This window comes from Moschus berezovskii, chromosome 8 (genome assembly GCF_049115385.1).
Source record: "Moschus berezovskii isolate FMDL1 chromosome 8, NW_MosBer_1.0, whole genome shotgun sequence".
NCBI lineage: Eukaryota > Metazoa > Chordata > Mammalia > Artiodactyla > Moschidae > Moschus > Moschus berezovskii.
In genome coordinates, this window is record NC_142467.1 from 51335414 (window position 1) to 51361739 (window position 26326).

Sequence of the window (26326 nt, forward strand, 5' to 3'; positions counted from 1 at the left end):
TCCTTCCTGCAGTCAGAGGGGTCTTTAAGAAATAGAAATTGGAGATCAAGTTGCTTACCTACTTAAGAGCCTTCAGTTCAGTCACTCAGTTGTGTCCAACTCTTTGTGACCCCATGGGACTGTAGCATGCCAGGCTTCTCTGTCCATCACCATCTCCTGGAGCTTACTCAAACTAATGTCCATCGAGTCGGTGATGCCATTACAAGGGACTTAGAAGAGCCCACGGTCCCAACCACTCCTCATATTACTTTTCCCTTATTACATTCCAGCCATACTGGTCCCCTTTCCGCTCTTTAAAGCCTTCTCCCGAGTCCTTCCTGCTTCAGGGCCTTTGCACAGACTATTCCTTCTGCCTGCAACTTTTTTACATCCTGGTTTCTACAGCTGCTTTCTTCTCAAGTTTCAGATTCTACCTTACTTGCTGCTTCTGCAAAGAGTCACTCCCCCATCCCAAATTACTCAATAGCCATTAAATAAAATGAATGAATCCATGATATATTTTTTACTAACTTTCAAGCTGTTATTACAAACTGTAATTATCTTATTTGTTTTTTAGTTTCCTTGTTATCACACCTCCTGCCCCACTAGCATATTTGAGTAAAGATACCTCATCTTTCTTACTGGTTTCTGTACCCTGGATCTAGTACAGTGCTTGGCACATAGCACAGGCACAACAAACTTCTGTTAAAGGAACCAGTGAATGGATATCCATAACCTTCAGGTCCCAGACTCTTCAAGGCACCAATAGTGAATGATGATGACCGACGCTATTCCAGCTCTGACATTTTAAGATGCCACAAACTCTGCACCATTAAAATGTCAATTCACACTGGGCCACTGGGAATTCCATGAGTCACTCAGGGGATTATTACTATCTTAGTGCCTCTGTTACCATAATAGGCCTTCTTTGGTAGAGGGATACTGATTTCTTAAATGTCAGTACCAGAAAGGAACTTACAGACAATGAAAGCACAATCTCTTTATTTGTCAGTGAGAAATAAACCCTTAAATTTTCAACCACTGACATACATACATCCACAATTGAGATACATTAAGTGTTACAGAACATAGGACCATTCTTGCCAAGAGAGTCACACCACCTTTTGCCATTGATAAAAACTAATGCCTTTCTCTTGAGCCTGGTGAGAGTACTTTGATGCTTAGACAGATGTTCTGGCCATGACCTCTACTTTATGGTTACAAAAGAAGCAGAAAGGAAGGGATCACACCTTATGATTTTCCCCAGAAACCTTGAGGTTGGCAGAAAGGCTGATCTCAAATAATTTATGATGATACTCTCTCTGATATCAAAGGGAAATTGAGTTATTTAGACAAGTTTACACCCTCTCAACTTAAAATAGATATGGCTTAGTACTCAGCTTTTGTTGTCCATCAGCAGAGTACAGAGGAAGAAGTCCATGAAATTGAGTTGTCAAAGATTATTATGAAGGAGATTAAAGACTTAAAAAGAAGGAAAAGTTGAAAGTACAAGCTTCTATCTGAGATTAATTTGAAACCCGAAGTTCCAAGGAAGGGAGGATGTGTAAAAAAAGGAGTGAGTTTCCTCTTGGGTGCCATGCCTCTCTCTGCCAAGAATTTGTCATGTGACAATGTGCAAGCCCCATCTTTTCTCTGGTCCTGTGTAAAATGAAAATGGTGGAACAAATGATCTTGCAGTAATTTCTAGAGTCCTATTTATTTGTTGCTTTTTGTTTCAAAACCACAGACAGATCCCCAAATAGAACTGAGAGTGGGCTCTGATACCCTTTTGGTTATGTGCCAGTTTATTCAAAATCAGTTAGAGATTTCAAAGGCTGATGGACAGAGTGACAGACTGAAATAACCAGCAGTAAAAAGCAGAGCTGCTTCCTTCTACTTAGGTGGTTAACTAGGCATTATGAAGTTCCCAATGACACCTGAACACCATCCCATTCCCATTCCCCGCCCTCCCCCCCACCCAGAACCTAAAGTCCAAGACACTTGGGATTAAAAAACCAATAATAAAAGTCCTTACGTTTGTACACATGCCTTTGAAGCTCATAAAGTGCGTTCATAGATTTTATTTCGTGTAAGTTTCAGAAGCAAATGTGAGAGGAACTATTCTTCTCAAATTGCCAATGAGGAAACAAAGACTCTGAGGGATGAAGTGACTTGCCCAAGGTCACCTGGGGTGCCTGTCAGCCCCTGTTTGCTTTCCACTTCTTTCTGCATATTTCCATGGCTCTGCTCTGCATCACAGGAATCTCCACCCTGAAGGTTCCCTCCACTGTTGCTTCAAGGAAAATTTGGCTAATGGGAATCTATGACAGAAAACTATAGGTGAGGAGGGGAGAAGTGGCTGTTTTTCCTCTCTTTCTGCCTCCAGCGTTATCTTTGACAAACAGTTTCATGTACTCTGTGCCTTTCCTGCCAAATAAGTGCCCTTGCTTCTGGGATCTTATAACACCACATTCTCCTGTGTCCCTCCAAACCCAGGAGCAGCAGCATCTTCCTGCTGTTGCTAATCCCTGATTCCTCAGCATCCCCTGTTTGGCTTTGCAGCTCTTCTATCAGCTGTGCATCTGATTCCTTATATTAAATTTCTTCTTTTGAAAGATCTAGGGTAGTTTCTGTTTCTTGATTGGGCCCAGCCTGATTCCTCTGGCTGGGTAATCACTACTATGAGGAGCTGTAAGCATGGCAGAGATAGCTTGAGACTGTATGTTATACTTGTGTGTGTGCACACTTCATCATAAAATGGTGAGAGTCTTTTCATTTGGGAACTGAGTTTATACAGCTTTGGATCTTAAGATTCTAGCACAATGCCTGGCACCCAGCAGGAACCAGTAAATGTTTGTTGATCTAATATATTTGTTTGGTAAAACAAACCCAGCCAGAGTGGCTGTTTAGTTTACCTCTATATCTCTATGTATCTATTTAGACATAAGAATACAGGTCCTTTTAGTCTATAAGGTGTACTGGTGAGCCATTCAGCCACACTCTGTAAAGCCACACAGGAAACTGTGTTATTTGCAATTTCTGTGGGATATTTCTGACTTTGAACCACAGTAGTCATTTCAGATGGTAAGATACTAATGAGTTGAAACTTGGAAAAATACATAATTGACCAAAAAAGAAAGTGGATGAAAACTGGATGGAAATCATGGGAAAAACAGGAAAAAAATGTTTTTTTCTAATTATGTTAGTTTTCATATGCTTACATAGGCAGACTTTAACAGAGTATAAAGGAGCTGCGATTGGAAGAGTTGCTGTTTGTGTCATCTCTGCCACTAACCTGGGCAAGTCATTTCTCTCTGGCCCTTGGTTTCCTTCTTGGTAAAATGAAAAAATAAGATTAGTTGCAAAGAGTTGGACATGACTGAGCGACTGAACTGAACTGAACTGAATCTTATTTAATTAGTTAATCTCTTGCTAAAATATCCAAGAGTTTGTCAGTGGTTGGAGAATCAAGGTCAATTTTATGATCATATAAAACAAGACCTCACCTGGTCTGACCCCAGCTTACCTTCTAGCCTCACTCACCAGTCCTCTATGTGCCTGCTCAGCCAGCTCCTTCCAGCCCTTGCCTTTTAATCCCATTTTCTCTATTTGCAATTTTCTTCTCTGTTCTCTTTACCTCACTGTGGTGACAAGACTCAGCTTAAATTTCCCTCCTTTTCTTCTTAGTGATCTGGTTTCCCCTCTTGATGGGATAAAAAGAATATGATCACTTGTCATGAAGAGGAAAGGTGGGCTCCTGGTTAAAAGGTGGACTTAGTGGCCAGATTAAGTTTGTTTGAGCTCTGGGCCTGCAATTTACTAGGTATGTGACATGTGGAAAGCTACTTGCTGACTATGCTTTAGTGTTTTCATCTGCAAAGTACTGATCATGACAGTACCCGTATGAAATTTCTTATGTGCGAAGACTAAAGTGATTCCCATTTTCCTGGTTAGGCACAAATTAAATTACCTGGCTGGTGAATTAAATAACTAGTGTGGGAGCTATAAACATGGCAGAAATGGATTAGGACAGTATCTAGACATACGAGTGTGTGCATTTCCTTATTAAGCAGCATGTGTATGTCCACTGTGATCTTATCTTATATATAATTTAGACCTCTAGGCTGAAGCATAGTGATTGACATGGCAGGCACTAATGAAAGTTTTCTGAATTTTATCCTGACAAGTGTTAAATTAATACATTCTATGCTTGGAAGTGTACATAGTACACGGAGATGGTTGGTGATGCAGCTATTATGAATATTAACCATCATCTGTGCTCCGCAGTGCTTCTATTTTTCTGTATTACAGCAGTTATTACATTGTCTAATCATTCCATTTTGGGGCATGTCCATCCCTTTCATTAAACTGTGAGCTTGTCAAGGGTGAGAGGTCTGTTATTGACTGAACTGTGTACTCCTCAAACTCATATGCTGAAGTCTAAACACTCTTATCTCAGAATGTGGCTGTATTTGGAGGTGAAGCCCTTCATGAGGTAGTTAAGTCAGATTGAGCCCTAATCTAATCTGACTGGTATCCTTCTAAGAAAAATGTTTAGGACACACAGAGAGGCACCAGGGCTGTGGGTACATAAAGGAAAGGTCATGTGGTAAGGTACGAGGGTTACCTCAGAGGAAGCCAACTCTACTGGCACCTTGATCATGGATATCCAGTCTCCAAAACTATGAGAAAATATTTGTTTAAAGCACTTAGTCTGTGGTATTTGTTATGGCAACCTGGGCAAACTAACACAGAGACTATGTTTTTATTCATTCATTCAATAGATATTTATGGAGCATCTATTACATACCAGGCACTGATCTGTGAAATAGGGTATTAGAGTGCTGAGGAAAAAAAGAAAGAAAAAGAGCCTCTGCTCTAAGGAAGCCTAGTAGGGGAGAGGGACAATCAAAAGGTCACATGAGTAGTGTGGTAAGAATAAGGGAGAGCTTGGTGTGCTCTGAGGGTGCATGAGGCTGGATAGAGTGCGGATGGTAGGAGAGGGATATCTAGTTGCATGCACATTTTATCCTTAGCACAGTTGCCGCAGGGCTATACTTACAGCCAGTGCTTGGTAAATCTTGGATGGCTTTTATTGAAGGCTCTGATCTCTCAATTCTTCATGCAGAATAATAGGATTTTTTCGCACTCAAGGTAAAATCAAACAGGCAGATGCTGCCAAGTGTGACTGTTTATAGGGCCCCACAAAGCTGGGGCAGTGGAAGGCCTGAGGGATGAGAAGGAAGAGGAAGTGGTTCTCATCTTTGCCCAGCCACAAGCTGTTGATATGGGGACCTGCTACAACGCCCTTCGCTCATCTAGACCTCCATTTCCTCATCTTCAGCAGTGAAAAGGATGGAGCAGTTCATCTCTAAGATCCTTCCCAGCTCTCTGTAATCTTTTCTGAAATCTAGTTGGTGATGGACAGGGTGCCCTGGCGTGCTGTGATTCATGGGGTTGCAAAGAGTCAGACACGACTGAGCAACTGAACTGAACTGAACTGAATGTCAATACTGAAAAGAGGAAGGAAGGGACAGAGGAAGGCAGGAAAAGGGGAGGGAGAAGTGGAAAGAAGCTCCACCATTATTTGCTATGGGACCCTGGGTAAGGAGCTGTCCAGTTTCCTTTCCTTTAAAATGAGGAAGTTTTATCTTCAATATTCCTTTCAATTCATGCGGACTTTATAAGTCTATAAATTGAATCTTCTGTCCCTGAGTGTCCCTGAGTGTTAATTTCAACAGGAAAACACCCCTGGGTTGAGTCTACATTGAATGTACCCTGATTGTCTCTATTTCCCCATTTACTCCATTCAATTGTTAACACTTACATCGGTTTATCTTTCAAACAGGAAGGGGTAGAAACACAGCTCTTTAGTTTACCAACCACAAATCTCAATAAATAGATTACCAACTAAGTCAATCCCTACTGAAAGAAGTCACAAAAAACAGACAAGACTGAGAGTTGGTCTGTAGATATTTCCTGTTCCTTGCCAATTACTCATGGCAAGGAACAAACAGTTACCACAAGTACCTTAAAGGCCAAGTTCTATAAGAATGACTTGGACAGAAAGCAGATCAGTTAGAAAAAATTAAATTATCATTGTCCAACAATAGGGAAATGTTTAAATTACTTTTGATACATTCATATGAGATACAAAATAGAGGTAAATTTAAAAGCAGGATATAAACCACAACTTAGTATAATCTTAAATTTTAAATATATATTATTTATTATATATATATATACACACACACATAAAAAGCCTATAAAAATAATCTAAAATATTAGCAAAAGTAAAATCCAGAAGAGGGAAATATGAGTGATTTTTATTTACTTCTTTATACTGTTCTGCATTTTCAAATTTCCTTCAATATGTTTTCATTTGTTAGTTTAGTTATTCAGCAAATATTTCTTATGAATCAACTATGAGCCAATTCTGCTAAAGACAGGAGCAAATATCAGCTCCCCTGCAGCAAACCCTCTAGTGAGTAGACACAGATAATAAAGAAAAATAAGTAAACATGCAAGATGATGCAGATGGTGGTCCATGCTGTGAATGTGTCCAGTCAGGGGGATGGGAAGGAGAATGACTGGAGTCGTGCATCAGTCTTGCATGTATGGTCAGGGAGGGCACCCCTGAGGTGGTGTCTTTAGAGTTGCGACTGAATAGCACAAAGAAGCCTGACGATCTGGGAGAAGAGCATTCCAGTCAGAGGGGACAGCCAGTCAGGTTACATGGACCAGTCCACACATAGGCCTGGGAAGAAGTTCGGCTTCTATTTTAGCTGCAGTGGGGGCCACAGAGAGCTTTCCCATGGAGGGACAAGGTTGCATGCCCCTCAGAAAGTGACTCTGGCTGCAGAATAATTCCTGGTGACAGAGGCAGAGTAGATGCAGGGAGACCTATTACAAGACACATTTTCTTATAATTTGCCAGTTCTGTGACATTTCACAGTCTCTACTACTGTAAAAATGTGGCAGTAGGGCAAGGTCAGTGATTTCTAAGAGGACTTCTTTGTTTTCCATACTTTTTCACAAAATGCATAAGCTTCTTAAACCCGGGGCCCAGGTCTTACTCCTCTATTTATTCCCAGCACACTGCCTGTGGAACCTCACAGGACTGAATGAAGGCGTACACTGTGGGCTGCATCATTACTTCCCAACGTGAGCTTCCACTGTGCTTCCTTGTGGGCTCACCTGCTGAAGCCTTTATCCTGAGAGGAATAGGGAGCCATTGAAGAATTTCTAGCAGAGACTGAGTTCTTTGTGGTAAAAGGTTCATTCAGACAGTGATGAAGTGGGTCTGGAGGGGGACACAAGCAAGAGAAGCACAGAGACAGACACACATTGTTTCCTAGAGAATCCCTCCTGGCTCTGATGTTCAGACCTGCCAGTGGGAAAGGGAGACCTCATCTCACAAAACCACCTCCACGGGGGCCCTCACACACCGGGAGACAAGAAAGTGCAGTAGACTCCACCTATTTATAGTTGGGGGAAATGAGGCACAAAGAGACAAAGTGACTCATGTGCCAAGGATTTCTGACTCCAGGGCCTCCACTCAGCTAATGTGAAAACCAGACTGCACTTAGCGTGTCATCCAGGGACGGGGAGGGCTTTTGCTTGTGCAGAAGAAAAGGGAGCGTCAGGGGGTGGGGCAGGGTGGGGAAGGGGGAAGACAGAGATCCTAGGCAGAAACTGTGACAAATGCTGAAATACCTTCACTTCGACACTCCCATAATCCAAGAAGGGCTAAAATTGGCTGGAGAGCTTGGGTTATGAAACCAGAGCTGGTCAAACAAAAGAAATAAGCAAAACTTGAGTCAGTCAGATGATAATCCTTGTGGGGAGCATGCAAATCCAAACGAAAATAGATCAGAGACATTGTCCCAAGAGACAAAGCTTGGAGATCCTGGAAACAAACCTCTCACGTGAAAGATGGGGAGGAAGAGATGGGAAGGAAGATTAGCATCATACCCTGTAGGTGGAGACAAGCTTTGCTGGCAGAGTCAGACTGGAATTCGAACCCAGCACCCCCCATTCTGAGGTCAGAGCTCATATCACTGTTTCAAAACTAATTCTAGGTCTAACTTTTTATTTCCTAAATCTACTGACAGGCACAAGAGCAGGCAGCTCTTGTGATTTCAAAGTGATTTCAAAGCACCCTATGTATACTCAGTGTGGCCATGTGCAAACACACATGGGCTTGTGTACACACACACACACACACACACACACACACACACCTTTAGTTTCAATAAGTACTGTGGACCAATTAAATATCTGTATTCACTGCCCCAAATCAAAGGCATAGCTAATGGAACCTAGAAATTATCCTAGTCCAACCCCTTTCTTTATTTTATAATCAAGAACTGGAATCCAGAATGGATGAAGTTGCAGTTACTTAAACCAAGAACCAGGGCAACCTGCCCCTGAGTTCAGTGCTTTTTTGCCCTGGCCCTAGCACCACAGGCGGGAAAACTGTAATCTTTAGTATGAATGCATTACTTTATGTTCTTAAGCATGGATTCTCAAAAGGAAGGCGTCAGAGACAATTTCCAGCTTGTCACTTTGGCTGGGGCCTGAAATCTTGGCACACTGATTAGTGATTTTCTAGAGAAGTCTTTTAACTTACTTGGAAGTTTTTACCATGATAGTAACAATCAGTCATCCATTAAATAAACATTTGCTCAACGTCCACTGTGTACCAGGCATTCTGGGTCATTTATGCACTTTTAATCTCTTTTAATTTTCAGTGTTATGATACAGGTGTCATCATTTCTGTTGTTTTTTTTCCCCACAGAGGGGAATACCATTTGGAGAGGTTAAGCATTTTGTCCGGGTCGTAGACTCAGGAAGGGGCAGAGCTGGGATCTGACCCTCGGTTGTCTTTTATTATGCCAAGTGCCTTAGGTATGTAGTGATCTGTACTGGACCATGGACACTGCATAGGGCAGCCTCATAGTCCTAGACATATGTTGGGCTGGGTGTCTCCAGATTCCATATCTTTCTGGACTAAGTTGAACTGTGAGTTCTATGCTACATCTCAGATTTTATAAGGCCCTTTCAGAGGCTCAGAGTGGAGTTCCCAAAAGCCAGGACCCAAGGTAGCTGGGCTAGACAATGAAGATGCCCTGATCTCAGTAAAGATTACTAACTTGTGAGGATCAGTCTCCTAGAAGGTTTTGGCTCATAGACGTGAAAGGAACAGAGAAAGAGTGACTCCAAGATGGATGGACTCAGAAACAGAAAGGGTATAAAATACATCGTGGGACAAAGTTTTAAAAAGAGTTTTCCATTCTGTGTTTTATGTAAATATGCCTTTCATAGCAGACCTGGAGAATTTCCTACATATAACAAGAATTCCTCTACTATTCCTGATGGCAGTTTTGTTTCTGCTTTAATGTCTTCAAGAACAGGGAACTCATTACCTTTCAGACTCTTATAATTGTTAGAAAATTCTAGCCTTCAAACTGGGTCAAAAATCTGTTGCCCAAATGTGTTCATGCACTGGGACCAGATTTGCCCTTTGGTTTACAAAGACTGAATCTGCTTCCCTCTTACTCAGCAAGACTCTTGGATATTTGAAGACGATGTTTGTATTTTATACCAGCATTCTCCAAAGTGTGCTGAGCGGAGTAGTAAGTTTGCACAGTGTTAATAGGTGTCCTCTGTAAAACAAACATATCAAAACAAACAGACAAAAGCCCATAAATAGCATTCTGTGGGCATGCTAGGTTAAATCAGGTCAACCAGATATGTTTCCTGCAAGGCTGCTCAGAATGTTTACTATGCTGATGCAGAGTACGGATTCCAAAATGGAAATACTGGGCATGCAATATTTCCCAAACTCTCAACCTCCTGAATTTTTTTTTTTTAATCTCAAAATCTTTTTTCCCCCTCCTAGTATATGCTTTTACTGTTTTCCATATATACTTTTAGAAACACTGTTTGGAAAATGCTTCCCTACACAGGTTGAGATTCTTACTATTGTCTCTGAGCTAAAAAGCCAGTCTCCTTAAACTATTCATTTTGAGACAGGGTGTTGGATTTCTTCACATTCTTCCCTGTGGTTCTGTAACAGGGCTGTCAGTTTAAAATATAGGGTGCCCAGTTAAATTTTAATTTCAGATAACTAGTGAATAAGTTTTGGTATCAGCATGTTCTGTGCAATATTTGGGACATACTTATATGAAAAAGAACTCATTGCTTATCTGAAACTGGATGTCCTGTATTTTTATCTGTTGAATCTGGCAAGCCTAGAAAGGCTCCAAATGCTCCCTTGAAAATGTGTGACCATCAGAACTGGGCACAGTATAGCAGAGGTGGGTCAAGATAGCGACAATTGATAACTTTGTGAGACACCACCAACTCCGATTTTTCCAGAGATATTTTTAAAGAGGTGATAGTAATATTTTTATGCATTATTAGAAGCCAGTCTGAGATTGACAGATAGCAGATCACTTTCTGAATGTACTGGCAAAATTCAGGAGCCAATTTCCCACCCCTTACTCCTGTTCATTAGTATACTTAAGTTTTTCTGGTGTGAGTATACGGAACTTCATCCAAACATCATTTATAATTCCCTTCTCATTGTCTGTCTTCTCCATTAGATTGTAAGAAACTAAAACAACAGTACCAAACATGTCTACCTCAGTCACTGCTGTATCCTTGGTAGTTAGCACAGGTTCTGGCATATAGAAGTGTTCAAACATCTTTTGAATGATTGAATGAATGAATTAGTCACACATTGCTTAGAAAGCTAAGTAAACCAGATAAGCTTATACTCTGATATGGAGAAGAGATGGCCAATGAAAGCTTTCCTTGTGGTTAGATTTGTCATTCACTCCAAACTTGCCCAGATCCATTAAATAGAGTTCACCTGTGCTGAAGGCAATTCTGTTGGAAGATGTGTATGTAAAACAAGAACACTTAATTGCTCTGACTGAAATAATTTCAACCCAACACAAGCCATTTTCAAGAAATTGAAATACTTCCTGGAACCTGCAATTTTTATCAAGCTGTGGAACTTGGCCCTTAAAAGCAGGCGAGGCTGTGGCCCAATGGATGTGGGATTGGGGCAGCAAATCGCACTGAATCTTCCCACAGGAACATCCTGATCCAAGAGGAATTAGGCAGAGTGAACAAGGACAGCCTCCGTGGAGCCCTAAGTTGCCAGCAGGGCATGTATGTAAAGCAGGACATGTGATTCTTTAGCTCTAACATGGTGAAAGTGCATCTGGTGACTGACATGAGGAACCCAGAAGGCTTGGAGCTTCTGCTCTAAGTCATGGATGATAGAGCAAGGCCCTGCCTACACCTAACATGAGCTCACACAGGCTCAGGACTTGTCAGTATTGAAAGCAGCCTGGGGACTGTCCCTGGAGCTGTTAATCACTTATCTGCAGCTCAGCAGCTGTGGTTTCTGTGCTGGGGAGTGTTAACTCTAAAATTTTAAGTTAAATTCCAGCAGAAAACAGGAAAATACAGCAAGAAGAGCCCTGAGTCCTAGGAGGATAGCAGAGTGTGAAAACATTTGTATTTTTTTCTGCATATGAGAATGAAGACTGAGTATGAAGACCCTGATACATCTTAGTGCCATGCCCTTAAGCAAGTTTTAAAGCTCAATCTTTTTATCTGTGAAATGGGAACAACCATGTTGACCTCAGAGTTAAGAGGATTAGTAAGATGGCTTATAAAAAAGCCCTTGTAAACTGCCAAGTGCTAGATAAATATGAGGAATTGCTATACCGTAACCCCATGGGCACAGTGCTGTGGTCTTCAGTCAGTCCTTGGTGCGTATGGTACCTTGCTGCTTGATATTCAGTCGCTCCATCATGTCCAACTCTGCAACCGCATGGACTGCAGCATGCCAGGCTTCCTTGTCCTTCACTGTCTCCCAGAATTTGCTCAAACTCATGTCCATTGAGTCAACGATGCCATCCAATCATCTCATCCTCTGTTGCCCCCTTCTCTTCTTGCCCTCAATCTTTCCCAGCATCAGGGTCTTTTCCAGTGAGTCGGCTCGTCACAACAAGTGGTCAAAGTGTTGGAGCTTCAGCTTCAGCATCAGTCCTTCCAGTGAATATTCAGAGTTGATTTCCTTTAGGATTGACTGGTTTGATCTCCTTGCTATCCAAGGGACTCTCTAGAGTCTTCTCTAGCACCGGAGTTCAAAAGCATCAGTTCTTCGGTGTCAGCCTTCTTTATGGTCCAACTCTTACATCCATACATGACTACGGGAAAAACCATAGCTTGGACTACATGGACCTTTGTTGGCAAAGTAATACTTTGCTTTTGTAATAGCATAAAAGTACACCCGACTGAAAGAAAAGAAGAATGTTCCTTACATAGCCTGAAGGAAATAAAAAGAGCTTTGAATTACATTATATAATTCCTTTTAATTGTGGAGGAAAACATTCTGCAAGCACGTATTGAAAATATAAAATCTCAGTATGTATGAGTCTTTAGAATATTAAAAAAAAATCACTTGGGAACATCCTTAAGAGTCTAAGTGTAAGGCTCTAGTAGTAGTTTAGTTGCCAAGTTGTGTCCGACTCTTGCGACCCCATGGACTGTAGTCTGCCAGGCTCCTCTGTCCATGGGATTCTCCAGGCAAGAATATTGGCTTTAGATGAGTCTTTAATTCTGCATGAATGTTTCTATTGATCTCCCTGGAGGCCGTCACTGCCTTTGGTCAAGGGCCTTCCTGGCTTTGCTGGTAAACAGGAGCAAAATGTGCATCAATGTACTTCTAGTACTTCTAGTTCTTTGGAGGGAAAATAATGCAGGGTGTTGTGGCTGATAAATTGTTTGCTGTGAGATGGTATACCTGCTTGAGGAAAATTTGTATGTGTAAATATGTATTTACATGCGTTCTCTGTGCCAGGGGCAATGAGGGTCACAGACATCTTGCCTTGAAAAGGCTTTCTTGCCAGGCTTTCTCTTTTTTCCTCCATGTCCCATTTCACACAGTGGTTACTGATGGAACATACTACTTTGAGCCCCATTATGATCCTCTGATTGTGGATCCTTGTGTTTATATCTCAGATTGCTGACTCTATGCAAAGATTACTTCATGCTTGGAACTGGGCAGAGGCTCTGCTTACAGTTCTGGGAGGGCACAAGGCAATCTTTATGCAACCCGACCTGCCCTTCCTCCCCTCCTGGCCTGGGCCTAGAATAGTGAATTACCCTGTTCTGGAAGAAACCCCACCTTGTCACTGAGTGCTCTGAGCCAGGAAGAGGGGGAGCAGAGCTGGAAGTACAGCCATGTAGCCAGGCCACAAAGCCCAGAGCTCCAAAGCCAGAGGGCTCAGATCTGACACACCACTTCCCTTGTCCCTGCATCAGGGGCCGGCTTAGTTAGAACTGGTGGTACCCAGCAAGGAAGGTGTTTCTCTGCCTCCTAATGCCCACTGGATTTCTATATACCATGCATATAAATACATAGGGGTGTGCTCACAGAGGCAGAGTTTGCAAGTGAATACTTACATGTAAATATGCATTTTAGGAAAATGTACAAGTATACATAGGAACCTATGTACATAGGAACCCATATGTGTGCACTTACCTGTATTGAGAATGCTTTTGTGTGGGTAGTCATATCTTCAGAGATACAAATCTGATCTCTCAAAATACAAAATCTGATCTCTGCTGTAAACATATAAGTGGCTTTTAAATGCTTTTGGGATAAATAACTAAATCCTAATGCAGCTTAAAAGGCCCTTTATGTGTAGTCCCGTTACACTCCACCTCTTTGCACACCTTCTCTACATTGACCTTTGCTTAGTCCTTCTTAGGCATGAGGTTTCCTTTCACTACAGGATTTAGTACATGCTTTTCTCCCTGAGTGGAATGTTCTTCCCTCCTCTCCTTTTCCAGAAATTATCTAGACCTCCTTCAGCTCTCAGCTGAAACTGTACTTCTTTGGGGGAACATTTCCTAATCTCTCAGAATTAGACAGATTCCTTCAAAACACTCTGAGTCTCTTCATAGAAACTGTTACGGTTAAAAAAAATCTGCATGCATAAAAAAAAAAAATCCCTCAACACAAACTCAACAAGGGCAAAGATAAACTATTTTTGCTCACTCATTGATCTTCAGCACCTAACGATTCCTCTCACTTGTTAGGACTCAACAGACATGTATTGAATCAGGGATATATATAAACTTACCCAGGAGGAAGGGCCAGCACAGGAACTTGTGTGTTCTTAGGTAGCAGTGGGACCATGATTATGTGACATATTTTCTCATTTGGAGCATGCAAAAGTGTGCTTATGAACCCCTAAATGTATTTATCTAAGGGAGAATGTTTGGGTTAAGCATGTCTATGTCCTAGTACCTGTGTGCATATTCCTATGGGAGTATACGCAGAAGAACAAAGATGTGTCCAGCCGTCTAAGTGAAGATGCATGTGTATATGTGTGTGCTGATATGGGTGCAGTCCTAGTACTTGTGTACACATTCATATGGGAGCTTTCACAGAAGAACAGAGACGTGTCCATACGTCTAAGTGAAGATGCATGTGTATATGTGTGTGCTGATACGGGTGCAGTCCTAGTACTTGTGTACACATTCATATGGGAGTTTTCACGGAAGAACAGAGACGTGTCCATACATCTAAGTGAAGATGCATGTGTATATGTGTGTGCTGATATGGGTGCAGTCCTAGTACTTGTGTACACATTCATATGGGAGTTTTCACAGAAGAACAGAGACGTGTCCATATATCTAAGTGAAAATGCATGTGTATGTGTTTGTGCTGATACGGGTGCAGGCATCAATGTAAAAGTCCGTGTGTATTATGTGTATTTATTTGGGTGTATGCATCCATGGAGTTGTATGTATGTGTATGAATCACCCTCTTCTCTGCAGCTGGGTGGGTTCCTCTTCAGACTGCTAAGTAGGAGGGTTTATGCAAATTAGGCAGATTGGTTCAGATAGACCTCAGTATGATTTGACTTAATCATAGCAGAGTGTCCAAGAGGAAGGAGCACTGGACAAAGAGTCCATCCCTGCAGTAAGATCCTTTTTTCTTTCTGTGCTGCGGTTTCTTGGTCTACATGACGAGGGTCTGGGACAGTTATGTCAGTTATGACAGTTATAGCTGGGATGTTATTATGGGGTATAGCTATGTCGATGCCATGCTGTCACAAACACATTTTTAATCAAGTGCCTAATTGTTCAATGCACTTTATTATCATTGCTGTCTTTCATAGTAACTTTTTTTATCATTTATAAATTATTTTCAACTACATTGTTTTGTTTGATAACACAGGGAAATTAGGATTCTGTTTATTTGACAAAATGATTACTTTTGTGAATGTATGCAGCTGTATAGAATCAATTTTCACATTTCCACTTTGTGCTCTTGAGCAGGAGGAGTGGGGAGAGGAAGACAGTGTGATCCCTAGGTCCCCACACTGCAATCCTAGGAGCACCTGCATCACAGTCCTCTGGGGAAGTAGTGATAAAATGCAGGTTCCTGGCCCCCAACTACAGCCCTGTTAGAATCTCAGGGATGAGGGTCTGGAATGTGCACTTTTTCAGCCCAAATCATTCTGGGACTCTGTAAGTTGTGGGACCCACTGCAATAACATAAAATAATGTCAAAAGGCTCACTCCCTAAACCAACACCACCAACTCTTCCACAATTTCATAGAAAGTGATTTCTAAGGCTGCTCACCACACACCCTCAAGACTGAACCTCGATTCTCTTAGAGAGGAGGCTAGGTGAGCGTTTTGATTTATAAAAAGACACTGAGGGAACTGAAAGAAGAAAGGAAGTCTGAATATTTGTGAGCAGAACAGACGTACTGTTGCAACACATTCTGTGAGAACTGTGAACCGCTCTTAAACGTAACAATAAAAACCTGGCAGACTGTCAGGGCTGACTGTAGTATTTAGAGACATCTACTATAAATTTTATAAAGAGAAACACTAGGCAGTAGTGTAGAGACAGAATTGTCTAATACTGAAGGAAACTCCCCAACAGCACTTGTGGCTTCTGGGCACAAGTCCTGAGGCTGCAAAGCCGACATAGTATGATCGAAAGAAAGCAGGGATTACCTAGGAATCCAATTCTGCTTTGCCATGGGTGTTGCTGTTGTGATTTCAAAAACCTGTTTTCTCTTCCTGGAGAAATGAACATATTCAGAAACTCCAGTCTTTTCCTTATGCATCCATGCATGCTCCGTCACTTCAGTCACGTCTTTGAGACCCCATGGACTGTAGCCCACCAGGCTCCTCTGTCCACAGGGTTTTCCCGGCAAGAATACTAGAGTGGGTTGCTATGCCCACTCTAGGTGATCTTCCCACTATAGAGATTGAACCCGCTTTGCCTACGTCTCCTGCATTGCAGGTGGATTCTTTACTGCTGAGCTACCAGGGAGCCCCCTTTCCTTCATAGCACTAGAAAAATAATAAGACAAGCCAGGAGAGATGGTCATCTCCTGGCCCCTGTATTACTTTGATACTGAGCTTACCTCTTGGAATCTAGGGTTTCTTAGCGCACTAAGAGGGTATGCATTCTCTCATTACCCATACTTCCCTGATATTCTCTACTGTGGAGACTCTGAGGCAGACACAGACCTGGGCAGAGAAATGGGAAGGGCACCCCTTTTCCAGATGTCAGGGGCTCCCTGCCCCTAAAGTGATTGGACTCACACAAACCCATGTGCTGTTAGTGAGCGCCACCCTTTGCCTCCTCCCTGGCCCTGGTGGGGGAAGATCACTCAAACCGTGCTTGAATAATGGTGAAAGAGTGTGCTGCCAAATTTCAGGCAATCTGGTTTCCTAGTCTATACTTAGCCACTGCTTACCTAGAGGATATAGGCTTGCCCCCTAGTTTCAAGGCTCAGAAATTGATCAAACCTCTCTTAAAAGAATCCCCAGGGAATAAAAACACAAATAAAACACCCATTAAAAATTTCTTCTTAGCATTGTCTCTCTCCTCTCTTACCTGATCCCCTATAGGGGGAAAGATCACCTACCCTAGTGGTAAAACACTAGGCTCTGGTTCAGGATATGTGGGTTTTATTTCAGTATGGTCTGTAATCTTCAGCAACTTAGTTGACCCCTTCGAGTTTCACTTTCCTAATCCACAAAATGGGGACAAGGATAATAGTACCTATTTTGTAGGATTGCTGTGAATACTAAACAAGATCATGCAGGAGAATCACCAAGTACAAGGCCTGGCTCCCAGTAAACACACTGTAGTTATTAGCCACCATGATCACAACAGGTGCTCTATGGAATAGAAACCTGCTGTTGCACTTTTCAAATGGTAGGTATTGGTCACTATATAACTTGAATAGACTGATTTTAACACAAGTCAACCGGGTGGGTCAGAGACACTTAACAATTCAGATAAAGCCCTGCCCTGGCAGTTCATGGTTAGTTTCCCACGCTCTGAAAGCAGATCAGAGGCCAGGTGCAGAAAGCATGCTTTCAAAGAGACAAGTATAGTACAGAAACATATTTTTCATCCACTAGCAACAAGTGAGGAGGTGTTCTGCTTAATGTACAAAATTTATCTCTGTAACCCTGTTCCTAAAAATATGGTCCTTGGAAAAATCCATAGGATAATGCTAAAATGCAGATTCTTAGGCTCTAAGTCAGATCTCTCGATCCAAATGTTCTGTAAATGATGCTTCTTTGTACTTCAAAGTTGAAAAATTGCTAAAAACTCTATTGCCAGGCCAGTCGCAATTGTGATGTCTAGATAATATTATACATAAAACATATTCAAGGGGGCATCTATTAAAGTATTATCCATGGGCCCACAATTGTATGAATAATCTACTTCTGGTTTTTATTTTAAAATGTATTTCAGCCCATTTGTATAGCCCTGCTTAGGACAAAGACTGAAAGCATGACATCACATTTAACAGTGTGGTGTGTCTCCCTGTGATGATGTTATGTGTAATTTGTCTCATTTTGTGGGGCTTCACACATGGTGCTAGTGGTGAGCAACTGCCTGCCAATGCAGGAGGTATAAGAGACATGGGTTAGATCCCTGGGTCGGGAAGATCCCCTGGAGCAGGAAATGGCAACCCATTCCAGCATCTTTGCCTGGAAAATTCCATGGACAGAGGAGCCTGGTGGGCTATAGTCTATGGGGCTGCAAGGAGTACAACACAACCGAGTGTGCACGCACACACACACATCTCATTTTGTGCTTTCATAGACTTTTGAAAGTTTCAGAATGAGTTCTATTACTTTTTTAGCAAGATAAAAATGCACTTTTAAAATAAGAGCCATACAACCAGATGTGTAGCACTGAATACTTCCTGACATCTTACAGAATTTTGGAGAAAGAAGGAAAGATGGTACTTATGTAAACCAAACTCTCTCTGCTAAGAGATGATGAGACAGGTCTAGAGAAAGGAAGTGATCTGCCTGAGGCTGCTCAGTGGTTAGGGGTACACTACACAGTTCCCAGGTCCTCAGAATCTTGGGCCAGAGGGCTTTGAAGTGCTCCCTGTGCTGGCCAGCAACCTGCCTCCCTTCCTTCCTGTCCTGTGAGGGTGACGGAAAGACCACAGGAAGTGCAATGATTCCAAGGGTGGAGAAGGATGTAATAGCCTTTGCAGAGAGGACTTTGCAGCTCTCAGTATTTTCTCTCTGGGAGTTAGCAGGTCATTTGCAAAAGGCATGGGAAGAGCAGCTGATGAAAAGGTCTAATAGTTTGGAAAACTGCTTAACTTTATTGCTCTATTTCTGGATTTCCCCCCATGGCCAAGGACTTTTGAGATCCTGATTTCCCCCGGAGGTTTCCTGGTTAGGAATGCAGTGAAACCTCTGAAGTTCAGAGGAATTGGGGAGAAGGCCGGCTGGAGTTAGGGAACGGTCTGAATATTTTTTTAAGAACATTTAGGTTTATTGTTTTCAGGGACAAAGAATCAGAGATTTGGAAAGGGTCTTAGTCCAAGCCCTGCTCAGTGTAGGAACTTTTTGTGTTTCATCCCACACAGAGCTTTATTTGCACTTCTCTTGAATGCTTCCAATGACAGGAGACTCACTATTCTGATAGAGAAGCTGTTTCACTCTCAGAAAAGTTTTTCTTTCCCTGAACATGAATCTGTCTTCTTGTAAGGTTCTACTTGCCTTCTGGTATTCATATAAAACAGATATGCTCCTCTTCCCCAGATGGTCCTTGAATATTTGAAGGCAATGATCATGCACCAAATTGTGCTTCATGGCATTCTCTTCTGCAAGCTGACCACCCCTGGTATATTAAACCATTCTTTTTATGACAAATGCCATCAGCTCTAATTAGAAACAAACTGCTATCTCTAATTAGCCTCTTAATTAATGGCTATATAAATTCAGAGCTGAGCGGAGCTTAGAGACCACCTGCACAAGCCTCACTGTTCTACAGATGAGCAAAGTAAGGTGCACTGAGAAAACAGGAAAACTGCCTTACCCAACTTGAGAGAAAGAGACAGGCAAACAGACAGAGGAGAGTCTGAGTTGAGGCCTGAAATCTAGTTGCACGAATCCCAGTCCAGGCCTCTTTTCACCTCACCCTGCCTCCTATTATTCATAAGACACAAGAATTTCTCAAGTTCTTGAAAGTGGTTGGGAAGTTTGTTCTCTTAGGTATTTCAAAAATTCCTCCTTCAAATTGTATTTGCACTATGTGAAGTAGGGGTTAGCATAGGGCTGAATTTAATAAAAAGCATCCTTCCAGGTGTGTTAACCCTCATTAGGGCAATGATTGTTCTGTTGTCAGAAGTTCATCTCCATTGACCTAGAATCCTAGCTCAAAATGGCCAGCACATACAGAAGGCCACCAAGGCAGGTCATATTTTCTATAACGTCCAGCTACCTGCTCAATGTAGCAGACCTTCCCAACTTTGGAACCAGAAAATGAATTTTCCAGGATGTGAGACTGTGTTCCTGCTTTACCTTGTGCTTGTTTTAAAGTTTCATATCCTCTTTTCAATCTGGTCTGATTCTCTGACGAGAAGACAAAGAAGAGACTCAGGGAAGCAACCCAGGTACTTCAGTCATTGGTTTCCCATCCCAGTTCCCAACAAACCCTGCAGTCACATGCTTCCAAGGGAACATTCCTCCCTGCCCCAACCCACAGCAATCGCCTTCTTCTCTCAACAAGGTATTGCATTTCCAGTTCTTACACTTGCTCTGGTGTGGACTATAAACTGGCACATGTTGCTCCCTGGTTTCCGTGTGTTCAGGAATCACACGGACCTGGGTCCCAGTCCTAACCCTGCAACTAGCTGACTTCACCTTTCTGAAATTCAGTTACTTCATTTGTTAGATGAATACGATTTTGCTACCTACCTCATAAGACTGTCAAGGTCACACAATGCCTAAAAGGTGCCTAACGTGAAAGTGAAAGTGTTAGTCACTAAGTCCTGTCTGACTCTTTGCAATCCCATGGACTGTAGCCTGCCAGGCTCCTTTGTTCATGAAGTTCACCAGGCAAGAATATTGGAGTTGAGTTGCCATTCCCTTCTCCAGGGGATCTTCCCGACCCAGGGATTGAACCCAGGTCTTCTACATTGCAGGTGGATTCTTCAGCATCTGAGCCACCAGGGAAGCCCCCAAAGTGTCTAACACAGTCCCTAATATTTAGTAAGATTTCATAAAAGATATGGTATTATTAATAGTATGCTCCAGAATTCAGAGACTAAAACCTATATTTTCCCCCCGCTACATATAGTAGTTGTAAATACCCCCTGACTGATACTGGTCTAGGCTTTTTTAGGCAGTAGGTACATCAGAAACATTCTCAGCATCGTGTAAGGGCAGTTCCTATTTCCCAGCTCCCTATTCCCCAGATTCCCTCTTCCAATAATGATCTCAGCAAGGAGGCCCACCCTGGTCTGCCACTTTGCACACCTGTCAGCTCACATCTCAGGATAAGGTTCTCATTTGACAGACTTCGAGAACTTGCTGTCCAGGCAAAGACAACTTTATGACGATGAATCCAACACAAACCTTATGTAACCAACCTGTCAGCAAACAGAGGGACAGAGAGACACTAACAAAGGCCTGCCTCCACAAAGAAACAAAGCAGAACAAAAGGAGATAGAAAGCAAGGAACTGAGATAGGCTTAAAATGCTCTTGCTTATCCAAACTCTTAAAACAGATAGATGTTCTTATATTTAAAGTATTTCTAAATGAACATGAATTAGGCTAAACTCCATTTTAGCTGGGACTTTATGAACTAACATTCATAGCAGAGTGTTTAACTGAAATTACATTGTATGCTCCTCTAGTCAAACAAGGATGCATATAACATTGTTTATTAATAATATTTATTGTCCATGGGACTTACAAATGATGATAGAAAAGTTTCCACCTTTTTTTTCCTTCTAAATAAGACTATGTAAATTTCTACCTGGAGTGGCTTGAAGTCCCTTCAGGTCATAAAGAGTCAAGGAATCTTCCAATTTCCCTAAATGCTGAGGATATCCTAGTCAACAACTGCCGAGAAAAAGGAATAATTCTTTCACTTGTCCCTATTGCAGATTATTTGTGTACTGCCTGTGTTCTTTATTAAGGACTCAAAAGAAATAAAAACATCTGCTTAAATGAATTTGTTAATGTAACAGCCCCAGGGAAAAGATTCCACGATTGAGGGTGAGGGCAGAATTCAATGACAATGTAGTGGAGAGAATACGCCAGTTCCTGGTATGACAGCCGGGTTCCCTGGCTTTAGCTCCGACTCTGACATCCTTGGCTTCTTACCTTGGGCAGGTCATCCCCCCTTGCAGGCTTTCAGTCTCTTTGGATGTCAGATGCTTTTTATGCTTTCTCTTCCAAGTCCAAGATCCCATGAGGCTATGAGGAGTGTGAAGATTAACTGGAGAAGCTGCCTGCATCTCTGAGTGCAGGGGCCAGAGCAGGAGAAGAATGTGATAATAGGTATGAAAGCCCTTGGAGAAAGAGCAGAAGTGCTGAATGGCACACACTCTCCAGAGCCTGATGGCATGTTCTAGAAACACGGGCAGCTAACTTTCTCTTGAGATGTCAGGGCTCACCTGGAAACACCCCATCACTGAGCTGATGGGAAGCAGAGGAGACTAATGCTTTTCTGGTTGGGCACCCTGGCTGGGATAGAAGAGAAGAAAGAATTAGAGTCAGCTTTGTGAGTGAAATGGCAACGAACCCTGCAGGCTGAACCTCTCCTGGCTCGCGCTGCCAAGGAGGACGATCCACTCCGTCAAACCTGGGCCAAGCTCTGGCTCAAACACACAGGCAAAAATAGAAAGGGGGTGGGAAAAGAAATGTGTTTACTTTCATGATTTTCCCTTACATGCCTCTTAACAGTATTATAATCTCTCCACAAACAGGCAGTAATGGCTCAGAGGCCTCTCCTTCATTGATAAACCCTCCCAAACGATTCACGTCTCACAGTCAGTCTGTGCGCTAAGCTTGGAAGGCAGTGTAATGAAGTAGAACACTGGCCCAGGGTCTGTCACTAACTGGGTAAACTGTGAAAAATCCCTCTCTGGTGCTCTGCAAAATAAAGTGGTTATATTAGGCAGAATGTAAACATCTGCTTAGAGTTTTGAAGTTTATAACTGGTTCTCAACCAGGGGCAATTTCACCCCTCAAGGTTGGGGTATCTGGCAGTGACTGGAGACATTTCTGGTTGTCACAGCTCAGGGGATGCTCCTGGCATCTTGTGGGTACAGACCAGGTCTGCTGCTGAACATTCGACAATGTGGAGGACAGTCCTCCACAGCGGAGAATTATCTGGCTGAAAATGTTAAAAGTCTGAGGTTGAGAAATCTTGATTTATCCTGAAGTGACTAGAGTCACAGGGAGAGGGGGCAAAAAAGGACAGCAGTCCAAAAGGAGGCGGGTTCAAACCCTGTTTCTAGATCATGAGGTATTCACCAGTGACATGGTTTCCAGCTTTTCTCCCTATAACCCATGACTTTTTCGTTTGCCTTGGAATCTCAGGGCTGTGTTTGAGCAGCTTTTTCACAAGAACTTCCTTATCCTCAAAATGCCAAGCCCCGATATAGTACGAAGGTCTCTACTAAAAGAAAGGACAAAGATAAAAATATAAGCAGCTGCAAAGCAAGTAGAACTGCAAGGTGGGCAGCAGAGGCACATGGAGGCACACAACAGATGCCCATAACTCCAGTTCTATGAGTCAGTGTTTCTGATGTTACAACACAGGAATAATACTCGTAGGAAGAGCAAGATGAGCTATGCTGGGTGAGCACACGGTGAAAGAACTGATGTGTGAGCAGCAGCGTTAGAAGAGACACTGGTGTGCAGAGGCGGATTCAAAGGCAAATGAAGGGTTAAGCAATCAGTGCCTGTCAATCCTGTGTCATTCCACATTAAGTCACTGGGCAGTTATTACAAACAGTTACCTGCAGTTTCCAGTGGGGGAGGCAAGCACACTCCAGTCAAGGGGTTTTGGAGAAACAGGTGCAATGAAGTCATGGTCAAACAATTTATTTACTGTAAACTTTAGACTTTGCTCAGGAAAACAACCAAAGCTGCCCCTCAAGTCCCTGCCTACTACACCCCGTTTGAGCAAATAAGAGGGGCGAGGAGAGTCCATGTTCACAGCGAAAGGTCCGAGAGACTCAATATCTTCCAGTCCAAGGGTGCAGGAAGGAAGGTCTCCTTCAGATAAAAATTACCAGCAGCAATATATTACCCCTAATACTTGATCAATGAGGTAGATATGCAGGAAAAGTCATCAAAACATAGCAGCCCCAAGTCCTTTGAGACTGAAGCCCTTCAGACATAAACTTAACAAGTTCCAGGCAAAGAGGAACTGAACTGTACAAGAAACAGTTACTCAAATATATTTTCTTACAACTTAAAAAAATAAAAAATAAAAAGGCAGAAGGATATCTTTCCTCCTGCACATCTCTGTACAACTTTATTCTAAATTTATTACACTCAAGTTAAATAGTCTGTTTAGTGTTTTGTTGCGGGGAACTGGGGAGAAGGGGTGTCTTAAAAAGTAGAAAACCTGCATTACAGCAGTGAGTCATTTGTACTACAATTCCTCCCTTGTGAATCAGTGCTATCACTGGGCACAGTACCTTGCCGGTTCACAAAGTCTTCGGTGCCTGGGGGGTCTTCACACAGCAGTTCACTGTCTTTCTCCTCCCCCAGGTGATATCCACTCTGTTCCCCTGTATAGTCGGTCCTGTCATTGCTGTTGCTGGAGCAGCCATTCCCATAGGCCTTCAATGAAGACCTGCGCAGGCAGAGAAGCTCCTGGAAGGCAATCCTGAAATCTGGGCTCCGGCAGTAGATAAGGGGATTGAAAGCGGAGTTGATGTAGCCCAACCAGTTTAGAAGGATGTAAATTTCCTTAGGGATGAGGTTATCCTGGATCACGTGCACAATGTTGACAATGAAGAAGGGCAGCCAGCACAGGGTGAAAGTGCCCATGATAATGCCTAAAGTCTTGAGGGCTTTGTGTTCCTTCAAGTAGAACTTGGAGGTCCTGCGTTGTCCTAGACTGCTCCGCCCATCCTGCTCCACTTGACTGATGTTTTGGGCATGGAAGCGGCCCTCAGATTTGTCGATCTTCTGGAGCTGCCATTTGGCAACCTGGAACACCCTGGAGTAGACGAAGACCATGACCACCAGGGGAAGGTAGAAGGAGACAATGGAGGAGGCAATGGCATAGGGTTGGTTCGTGAAGAAGTCACAGCAGGTTTCCTTAGCATAGCAGTTGATAGCTTCCTTGTGGCTGGCCCGGTACCAGTGCATCTGAATTGGTAAGAAGGAGGTAAGGCCAGACACAATCCACACCATCAGAATGACCACCCGGGCCTTATTCTTGGTCAGCAGGCACTGATACTTGAAGGGTGACGTGATGGCAAAGTAGCGATCCACAGCGATCACGCACAGGGTCTCAATGCTGGCCGTGACGCACAACACGTCAATGGAAGTCCAAAACTCACACCAGAAGTTGCCAAAAGTCCACATTTTCATGAGGATGTGGCAGGCCCCAAAAGGCACCACTGCCAGGCCCATCACCAGGTCAGCACAGGCCAGGGAGGTGATGAAGTAGTTGGTGACCGTCTGCAGACGCTCAAACTTGGCAATGGCTGTGATGACCAGCACGTTTCCAAACACGATGGCCAGGACAATAAGCGACATGAGGATGCCCATGCCCACCACCCAGGCCTCGTCCCGTTCCAGCGTGACGTCTTGGTCCGGCGCGTGGCTTGCGTTGGGCGCCAGCAAAAAGACGCTGCGGTTCCCGGGCTGCCCCATAGCGCGCAGGCTGGCAGGTGAGCGCACAGGCTGCCGGCGCACCAGCCGCCCTCAGCGAGCGGACCTCCGGCGGGGCGCTGCGGGCAGCAAGCGAGCACCTGGAAGACTCATTCAGCGGCCGTGGGTGGGTGTGGGTGTGGTAGGGGTGCGTGGTGCACTCAGCTTCGGGGGTGCTCTGGGCTCGCAGTGCCCGTCAGTTCCAGCCAGTTGCAGCTTGCGCTCTGGAGAAGCCGTCTCTGAGTGCGCGCTGTCCGTTAAGTGCCCAGGACTTTAGGGGAACTGCCCTCCCCGTGACGTGATAGAACTTTCAACCAATAGAACGCGGGAACCCCCAAAGGGGCGAGGCCCACGGCCTCTCCCGCCCCTTCCCTCCCCTCTCCGGCCTGCTCCTGGGGCTGGCCCGGGCGGGACCCAACTGCTCTAGGAGGGCGGGTCGGCCACCATTCCCTCGGGGCTCCCTCGGCTGGCCCCGGAGGCTGAAGCCGGCTCTGGCGAGCTTACCAGCCAACTAGAAGGTGCCAGTTCTTTCGTGGCTGCTACCTGTCTGCCTGGGGCGCCTGTGCGGCTTGAGGTCTCAGGGCAGATGGCAATACTCCGGCACTCCCTCGCATTCGGAAATAGATGAGAGTGCCCACCGTGACTCGCACAGGCAGGCACACCGTACCCCGACATACATGCTCAGACTTATACTGAACCACAGCCACAGACACTTAGACACACCCATCCAGCGCACCAACGAGCTCGCAGGCACAGAAGCTGACTGGCACAAAGTCACCCCTGCCCAACACAAGAGACATGGCCAGGAGCAAACCAGGAGCACCCAGAAGCATAAAGACTGTCCTACAGACAAAAAGAAGTAAACGAATAGTATACAAACGCCCACTTGGAGGCAAGCAGGGTGCCACAGAGTGGGACGTCCCCATCCGGGTATTCCAAACTCTTTACCCTTGCCCACTGGACGTGCACCCCATCTTCCCCAATTCACAGGACTCATGGCATATTCACTTTCAGACATCTGGCAAGACCACGGTGGTGACTTTAACAGCAGCCAATTTCCTCGGCATGCTTGCGGTCCAGTACTTTTGGTGCCCTCCTTGGGAATTTGCA

At 43.7% G+C, this 26326-nt stretch overlaps 1 protein-coding gene and 1 long non-coding RNA gene across 2 annotated transcripts in view; one reads left to right on the forward strand and one right to left on the reverse strand.

Annotated features, from left to right (window-relative positions):
* LOC129558284 (uncharacterized) overlaps positions 1–26326 on the forward strand; it is a 162869-nt gene that overhangs the window by 108627 nt on the left and 27916 nt on the right. The gene's annotated exons all lie outside the window — the stretch shown is intronic.
* ADRB2 (adrenoceptor beta 2) lies at positions 434–25469 on the reverse strand. The gene is made up of 2 exons (XM_055429295.2): positions 7696–25469; positions 434–7282 (listed from the first exon to the last, which is right to left on the reverse strand). Exon 1 carries the CDS (start codon positions 25217–25219, stop codon positions 23963–23965), a length of 1257 nt encoding a protein of 418 aa, XP_055285270.1. The 5' UTR covers positions 25220–25469; the 3' UTR covers positions 434–7282; positions 7696–23962.

What these genes read in the sequence shown, in the direction of transcription:
- ADRB2 (XM_055429295.2), bottom strand. Translation starts at nt 25,219, where the DNA reads ATGGGGCAGCCCGGGAACCGCAGCGTCTTTTTGCTGGCGCCCAACGCA.